This window comes from Salvelinus sp. IW2-2015, linkage group LG27 (assembly GCF_002910315.2).
Source record: "Salvelinus sp. IW2-2015 linkage group LG27, ASM291031v2, whole genome shotgun sequence".
NCBI classification, from domain to species: Eukaryota; Metazoa; Chordata; class Actinopteri; order Salmoniformes; family Salmonidae; genus Salvelinus; species Salvelinus sp. IW2-2015.
This window is the reverse complement of record NC_036867.1, coordinates 27,033,741-27,043,160: the sequence shown is the minus strand read 5'-3', so window position 1 is coordinate 27,043,160 and position 9,420 is coordinate 27,033,741. Positions and strand designations below refer to the sequence as shown.

The 9,420-nt window shown below is 41.3% G+C and overlaps 1 protein-coding gene across 1 annotated transcript in view; it reads right to left on the bottom strand.

The window, feature by feature from the left end:
• Positions 1-1,874: 1,874 nt before the first annotated feature.
• Positions 1,875-9,420, bottom strand: part of LOC111953519 (zinc finger CCCH domain-containing protein 15) — a 35,838-nt gene continuing 28,292 nt past the window's right edge. The window contains exons 9-10 of the mRNA XM_023972860.2: positions 8,836-8,968; positions 1,875-2,135 (exon numbers count right to left, since the gene is read on the bottom strand). Coding sequence (XP_023828628.1) covers positions 1,963-2,135; positions 8,836-8,968 — 306 coding nt within the window. The 3' untranslated portion in view covers positions 1,875-1,962. The remainder of the gene's footprint in view (positions 2,136-8,835; positions 8,969-9,420) is intronic.

The following is a 9,420-nucleotide window of genomic DNA, read 5'->3' as shown; positions in this document are numbered from 1 at the left end:
GCCATGAGGTCGAAGGAATTGTCCGTAGACAGGATTGTGTCRTGGCACAGATCTGGTGAAGGTCCCCAAAAACACATTGGCCTCCATCATTCTTAAATGGAAGAAGTTTGGAACCACCAAGACTGTACCTATAGCTGCCCGCCCCGCCAAACTAAGCAATTGGGTGAGAACGGCTTTGGTCAGGGTGACCAAGAACTCGATGGTCACTCTGACAGAGCTCCAGAGGTCCTCTGTGGAGATGGTAGAACCTTCCAGAAGGACAACATCTCTGCTGCACTCCACCAAACCAGGCCTTTATGGTAGAGTGGTCAGACAGAAGCCACTCCTTCAAAAAAAGACACATGACAGCCCGCTTGGAGTTTGCCAAAAGGCACGTAGACTCCCAGACCATTCATCTGGTCTGATGAAACCAAGATTGAACTTTTTGGCCTGAATGACAAGCGTCACATCTGGAGGAAACATAGCACCATCCCTAAGATAAAGCATGGTGGTGGTAGCATCATGCTGTGGGGATGTTTTCAGTGGCAGGGCCTTGGAGACTAGTCAGGAATGGGTTGAAGATGAACAGAGCAAAGTACAGAGATCATTGATGAAAATCTGCTCCAGAGCACTCAGGACCTCAGACTGGGGTGAAGGTTTACCTTCACAGCCAAGACAACGCAGGAGTGGCTTCGGGACAAGTCTCAATGTCCTTGAGTGGCCCAGCCAGAGGCCGGACTTGAACCTGATCGAACATCTCTGGAGACCTGAAAATAGCTGTGCAGCGACGCTCTCCATCCAACCTGACACAGCTTGAGAGGATCTTCAGAGAATGGGAGAAACTCCCTAAATACAGGTGTGCCAAGCTTGTTGCGTCATACTCAAGACTCGAGGCTGTATCGTTGCAAAAGGTGCTTCAACAAAGTGGTGAGTAAAGGGTCTGAATACTTATGTAAATGTCATAAGTTAAATACATTTGCTAAAATAAAACAAAAACAGTTTATGCTTTGTCATTGAGGGAAAGAACAATTTAATACATTTTAGAATAAGGCTGTAACGTAACGTGGAAAAAGTCAAGGGGTCAGAATACTTTATAAATGTCATGTTCATCCAACCATGTTCTATTTTGCTAATTGTAGGCTGTCTGTAATTGCCTCAATATTTCATGTGTGCAAAGTGCCAAATCTTTATTTAGTGCATTATAGGGTAAGCATTAGAATAAGCTGCCTCAATATTTGCAGCCATTGGTGAGATCTTTCTAATAGCTGATCAATTGTCAGTATTGTGGAATAATTCTAATGTTAAGATAAGAAGATGAATGGAAAAAGCTGACCCAAGAGCAATGTTTGCCTTTCTTTCGCTCCTATCAATATCGACACACTTAACGAACATTCTCTTTGCGTGGTGTTTGGGAAACGCATGTTACATTGTCGGTCGTTGTAGGAAAGACGCATCGTTAAAAACACTCATAAGTCTTAAGTTCCATCACTGTCAGGAAACCGGGCCCAGGATGCATTTCTCATGGTCTCTACGTCATGGGTCTTTATTCTGTAAAACTCAATATATGCAGATCCCAAAAGTGTAAATAATTGCATGAATATGGAATTGCTCTTAATCTGCTATTCAATCAGGGTTTTTTACACTATAACCCTACGTCCCTGTTGTACCTGCTCGAAAGGAGTTGCACAATCTGTCATGGTATGGTCTAATAATACAAGTCAGGAGGATGTTTATTAGATAGAACCCAAAATCAATATACAGGATTCAGGACAGCCAGAAAGAACTGGTGATTTCACATGAACCAGATTCAAGATGTACTCCCTCTCAAATCCTTTTCACTCTCTTCGCAATCAGGACCACTGAGGGGGAAAAGAAACAGCAGCAGCAACAAGATGTGAGCATCAGCATGTTTTATTGTGAATCTGTTTTAGACATCTCTTATTCATAGTCCATGAGGCACTGTTCTACTAGAAGTCATCATTGTCAGTCATCCAGGTCCAGTGTGTTGAGTTCCTCATCCAGTTCGTCCAGGTCCTCGCCGGTGAAAAGGTTCTCGTCCACAGGCACGGGCTCTGCTTCCTTGTCGTCGAGAGTCTCGTCTTCCCCATCGTGCCCGTTCTCCTCCACACCTCCGCAAGCACCGTTCAGCTGGTCATCTGGGAGATGGCGCAAGGCACAGGTTCAGAACATCACATCTGCTCAGTCAAAGGCTTCAGCATCTGTGCTGTGACCCATGAACGGAATTGCAATGGTAGGTGACGTGGCAAGGGAGTCATTCAACTTTGTGCAAGGGCATCTGGGATTAGAATTTATATTTTTTTACTTTTAATATAGCCATTGATTCCTGAAGAATATAACTTATAAATTCCTCATGATGGGGTATGACAGTTAGTTCAACTGTCATACCCCATCAGAACCCCAATTATAAGCTTGTTTTACTCAATTGTTTACAATTACATTGCTTACAAACACTGTATAGCTTAAAGGGGAAATCCTCAGTTGAAACAAAGCGTTCTCCCTGTCCATTTCGGTAAAAAGCTATGGGCTGGAATACAATCAAATTCATACAGAGCTATGGATGCAAGGACTGACCATCCATGATTTCAAAATTATAGTTTTAACCAGGGGTTGGAACCGGTTCAGGGAACAGAACCGAAAACATTTTTCAAGGAACAGAAATGTAACCGGGAACGAAAGTGATCCATATTGTTCCGGGAACAGAACGATTATTTTAAAAGCATGGAAATAAGTTAACATTTTTAGTTCCAGGCATTTTTTATTTATTTTATTTCACCTTTATTTAACCAGGTAGGCTAGTTGAGAACAAGTTCTCATTTACAACTGCGACCTGGCCAAGATAAAGCATAGCAGTGTGAACAGACAACAACACAGAGTTACACATGGAGTAAACAATAAACAAGTCAATAACACAGTAGGGGAAAAAATGAGTCTATATACATTGTGTGCAAAAGGCATGAGGAGGTAGGCAAAAAATAGGCCATAGGAGCGAATAATTACAATTTAGCAGATTAACACTGGAGTGATAAATCATCAGATGATCATGTGCAAGTAGAAATACTGGTGTGCAAAAGAGCAGAAAAGTAAATAAATAAAAACAGTAAGGGGGTGAGGTAGGTAAATTGGGTGGGCTGTTTACAGATGGACTATGTACAGCTGCAGCGAACGGTTAGCTGCTCAGATAGCAGATGTTTAAAGTTGGTGAGGGAAATAAAAGTCTCCAACTTCAGCGATTTTTGCAATTCGTTCCAGTCACAGGCAGCAGAGAACTGGAAGGAAAGGCGGCCAAATGAGGTGTTGGCTTTTGGGATGATCAGTGAGATATACCTGCTGCAGCGCGTGCTACGGGTGGGTGTTGTTATCGTGACCAGTGAACTGAGATAAGGCAGAGCTTTACCTAGCATGGACTTATAGATGACCTGGAGCCAGTGGGTCTGGCGACGAATATGTAGCGAGGGCCAGCCGACTAGAGCATTTATTTCTAGTCCCACAAGCTGAAAATATTTGTCAGTGTGTGTGCAGGCTCCCTGCCCCTCCCAAGTATAGGGTACTGTACTGACGTTAAAACCGTGATAAGATCGGAGAGGTTTTTTATTAGCTAAAGAATGGATTAACTTTTTGAATGTTACTTAAGGATTAYTATAGGCCTAGTTATCACGTTTCACATTGGATTTATTCATTACAAAAAAAGGTAAAACATGTCTTTAATTCTGGTGCCGCTCTGCACACACAAGCTTGTTAGCTAGCTCAAAAGGACATTCAAAGTCCCTTCATAGAAGCTGCTCCTCCTAGGTATAATTCTGTGGACCTAATTGAGATAATGCATGTCATAACAAGATGCCTAGTGCTTCAAGCCTGCTCTTCAACCCTCTCTTCACACATCTTGTGCCATAGGCTACACTTGTCTGTTCATCACGCATGTGACCAGTTCTTATAGCCTTTAGCCGTACCCTTATCCTACTCCTCCTCTGGTGATGTAGAGGTTAATCCAGGCCCTGTTGCCTCTAGTTCCACTCCTATTCCCCAGGCGCTATCATTTGTTGACTTCTGTAACAGCAAAAGCCTTGGTTTCATGCATGTTAACATCAGAAGCCTCCTCCCTAAGTTGGTTTGCTTTAGCACACTCTGCCAAACCTGATGTCCTAGTAATGTCTGAATCCTGGCTTAGGAAGGCAACCAAAAATTCAGAAATTTCCATCCCCAATTGGGTTGTTATAGACCCCCCCCCCCCCCCATTTTTCTACGGCTGGCCATGCTTTCCACCTCCATGCTTTCCACCTGGCTACCCCGGTCATCAGCTCTGCACCCGCCACAGCAACTTGCCCAAGCCTCCCCCATTTCTCCTTCACCCAAATCCAGATAGCTGATGTTCTGAAAGAGCTGCAAAATCTGGACCCCTACAAATTAGCTGGGCTAGACAATCTGGACCCTCTCCTTCTCTCCTTCAAGCTCAAGGTCCCAAACGATATCATAACCGCCATCGATAAGAGACATTACTGTGCAGCTATAATCATTGACCCGGCCAAGGATTTCGACTCTGTCAATCCCCACATTCTTATCGGCAGACTCAACTGCCTTGGTTTCTCAAATGACTGTCTCGCCTGGTTCACCAACTACTTCTCAGATAGAGTTCAGTGTGTCAAATCGGAGGGCCTGTTGTCCAGACCTCTGGCAGTCTCTATGGGGGTTATTATTTTTACAGCTTATTAGCGTACACCTAATATGTTCCCCCTGTTGATGATGTTTATTATATATTAAGGTTGAACCAAAAGATTACATGTAACAAAAATGAAATATACGAAATTATGTGAAATTGAATGAAACAATAATGTATGTGGATACTAATATAATGTACAATATTCCATTATGTTTCTATATGATAATAGCATAATATATTTCATATGCCATATAGTTTTTTTTAACAGTTTCACAAATTAATTTAAATTAACTTAATCATTATGACACACCCCTCACTACTGTCATTGGTTACACTAATTGCACTGTGGTTCTACATGACCTGGTTCAAGTATTCATGACATTACTCTGAAGAAGGCACAGTGATTCGGAAACGTTGGTAAATACCCATTGAATTGCTGGGAGATTACACATGGAGTGTGCGACTTTCCTTATTCTTATAGTTTATTCGCCGTTAGTCAGCACCTCCACACAAACTTTTATTATGGGTGTGCGCCAGCTCACGCTTTTTTAAAWTTTTTATTATTATTATTTTATTTTTTTATCTACTATTATCTCTCGATGACAGCACCCTAATCAATCAACTCCCTTGCCAATATGGGAACTTGTGAAGGATGGTTTTGTTCTCCTTTTAACAAAAAATATATGCCTTATAGAAATAGGACATGTTAATCACAAAACATAGTGTGTTGCTAACCCAGCTATTATAGTGTTGCACAAACATAGCGGGAATGCAGTAAAGATGTTGCTAATCTAGGGTGTCGACTGTGCTAACCACAAGGTTGAGACAAGATGGAAAATTACTGAATTACAAGAAAACAGGAACTGAGCAATGTAGCAACCGACAACTAAGCTCAATCTTCATAACAAACACTTCCGGATATCTGGATCCTGTGTGCTGTGAGGCTGGGACCAGCCTGGGCACCACCGATAGGCTAGCAAGTTTAAACCATGCTAAGCATCATTATGACACACCCCTCACTACTGTCATTGATTACACTAATTGCACTGTGGTTCAACATAACCTGGTTCAAGTATTCATAACAACCTGAAGTAGGCACAGTGATGCCGAAACGCTGGCAAATACCCATTAAATTGCTGGGAGATTACACATGGAGTGTGCAAATTTATTTTGATAGTTTATAGTCTCTATGGGGGTGCCACAGGGTTCAATTCTCGGGCCGACTCTCTTCTCTGTATACATCAATGATGTAGCTCTTGCTTGCTGGTGACTCTCTGATCCACCTCTACACAGACGACACCATTCTGTATACGTCTGGCCCTTCTTTGGACACTTAACTTCTTCGGGGTAGGGGGCAGCATTTTCACTTTTGGATAAATAGCATGCCAAAATTCAACTGGCTGCTACTCATCCCCAGAATATAAGATATGCATACTATTAGTAGATTTAGATAGAAAACACTCTGAMGTTTCTAAAACTGTTTGAATCATGTCTGTGAGAATAACAGAACTTATGTAGCAGGCGAAACCCCGAGGACAAACCATTCAGAATTTTAATTTTTTTGAGGTCACCGTCTTTTCAATGAGTTTTCATTGGGACACCAGCTTTCTAAGGGACTTGTTTGCAGTTCCTACCGCTTCCACTGGATGTCACCAGTCTTTGGAAATTGGTTGAGGTTATTCCTTTGTGTAATGAAGAAGTACAGCCATCGTAAATGAGGGTCACTTGAAGTAAATTGTTTGAGAGAGGCACATTACCAAAAAAGTTGCGTCAGTTTGTTTTCTTTTTGTATTGAACACAGATCATCCGGTCTTCAAATTGATTGATTATTAACGTTTAAAAATACCTAACGTTGTATTACAAAAGTAGTTTGAAATGTTGGTAAAGTTTACATGTAACTTTTGATATATTTTGCAGTGACGTTGCGCAAGTTGGAAGCTGTGTTTTTCTGGATGAAACGCGCCACAAAAATTGACATTTTGGAATATATCGACGGAATTAATCGAACAAAATGACCATTGTGATGTTTATGGGACATATTGGAGTGCCAACAAAATAATTTGTCAAAGGTAAGGCATGAATTATATTTTTATTTCTGCGTTTTGTGTCGTGCCTGCAGTGTTGAAATATGCTACTCTCTTTGTTTACTGTTGTGCTATCATCAGATAATACATCTTATGCTTTCACCGAAAAGCCTTTTTGAAATCTGAAATATTGGCTGGATTCACAACGAGTGTAGCTTTAATTTGGTATCTTACATGTCTGATTTAATGAATGTTTGATTTTATTATCATTTTATTTGAATATGGCGCTCTGTGTTTTAGGTGGGACGCAATCCCAGAGAGTTAACAAACCTCCAGACGAGCTTCAATGCCATACAACACTCCTTCCGTGGCCTCCAACTGCTCTTAAATGCAAGCAAAACTAAATGCATGCTCTTTAACCGATGGCTGCCCGCACCTGCCTGCCCAGCATCACTACTCGGGATGGTTTTGACTTACAATATGTGGACAACTACAAATACCTAGGTGTCTGGCTAGACTGTAAACTCTCCTTCCAGACTCACATTAAGCATCTCCAATCCAAAATTAAATCTAGAATCGGCTTCCTATTTCGCAACAAAGCATCCTTCACTCATGCTGCCAAACATACCCTTGTAAAACTGACTATCCTACCGATCCTTGACTTTGGCGATGTCATTTACAAAATAGCCTACAACACTCTACTCAGCAAATTGGATGCAGACTATCACAGTGCCATTCGTTTTGTCACCAAAGCCCCATATACTACCCACCGCTGCGACCTGTATGCTCTCGTTGGCAGGCCCTCGCTTCATATGTCGCCAAACCCACTGGCTCCAGGTCATCTATAAGTCTTCGCTAGGTAAAGCCCCGCCTTATCTCAGCTCACTGGTCACCATAGCAGCACTCACCTGTAGCACACGCTCCAGCAGGTATATTTCACTGGTCCCCCCAAAGCCAACTCCTCCTTTGGCCGCCTTTCCTTCCAGTTCTCTGCTGCCAATGACTTGAACGAATTGCAAAAATCACTGAAACTGGAGACATATCTCCCTCTAACTTTAAGCATCAGCTGTCAGAGCAGCTAACCGATCATTGCACCTGTACATAGCCCATCTCTAAATAGCCCACCCAACTACCTCATCTCCATGTTATTTATGCATTTGCTCCTTTGCACCCCAGTATCTCTACTTGCACATTCATCTTCTGCACATCTATCACTCCAGTGTTTAATTGCTAAATTGTAATTATTTTGCCATTATGGCCTATTTATTGCCTTACCTCCCTAATCTTACTACATTTGCACACACTGTACATTGATTTTTCTATTGTGTTATTGACTACGTTTGTTTATCCCATGTGTAACTCTGTGTCGCACTGCTTTGCTCTATCTTGGCCAGGTCACAGTTGTAAATGAGAACTTGTTCTCAATTGGCCTACCTGGTTAAATAAAGGCGGGAAAAAATATATAATAATAAAAATGTAAACTAGCTTGCCTGCTCAATCCGCACTGATTGGTGAAGTAATTTAATCAGCTAAAATGAAAAAAAGAAATGATTTTACAGTTTAAAATAGTTACAGAAACTATATAAAACAGTTACTTTTTKGGGGTTTGAACCGTTTCAGAACTTTCTTTTGCTGGTCGGAAGAGTGGAACAAAATTATTTTGAGGCTTCTGTTCAGAATGAAACGATTGGAAAATAATTTCAGTTCCAAACCCTGGTTTTAACCATGTTTTACTTTGTTTACAAACATTGGAGTAAGACAAGCTTATATTTTGGATTCTGGCGGGGTACGATAGTTGAACTAAGCTCATTTATAAGTATTATTCTTCAGAAGTCAATATCATTCATTTATAAATCCAAAAGTGGATGTACCAACTGCAGATTGTCCCTTTAAAACTATAATTGTGATCAAAAGGATGGTCAGTCGTTGTATCATTAGGTCTGTCTACGAATTTGAGTTTATCAGCTGTTTACAGAAACAAGTGAATCTCGGATTGCCCCTTTAAAGGCTGAGGGCCAATTGTGTGATAGAAAGAGGTTTAAAGACAGACATGTTATGGAAAACACATTGGGATGAAAGAAATACTTTGGAAAAAAAGAGATCAAGGATAATGTGGCTTCCATTAATTTTATTGGCAGAATAATTTCAAACACTCACCATTCGTTTCCTTTGTTGGCTTTGATTTGGCTGTGAATCTGTCAACTGCAGCAACAGTTATCCCGGTGTTATCAACTTCCTTTGGAACAAACCTGGCTAGATCAATGTCCTGGAACTCCTGAACATCTTCAACCTGTGGGGAGGAATAACCAGTATCAGAGGTCTGAATGGCCGATTAAATTAGGGCCGATTTCAAGTTTTCATAACAAATCGGTAAATCGGCATTTTTGGACACTGATTGTGGCCGATAATTATTATATATATTTTTTTACCTTTATTTAACAAGGCAAGTCAATTAAGAACACATTCTTATTTTCAATGACGGCCTAGGAACGGTGGGTTAGCTGCCTTGTTCAGGGGCAGAACGACAGATTTTTACCTTGTCAGCTCGGGGATTTGATCTTGCAACCTTCCGGTTACTAGTCCAACACTCTAACCACCTGCCTTACATTGCACTCCACGAGGAGCCTGCATGGCAGGCTGACTACCTGTTACGCGAGTGCAGCAAGAAGCCAAGGTAAGTTGCTAACTAGCATTAAACTTATCTGATCAAAAACAATCAATCTTAACATAATCACTAGTTAA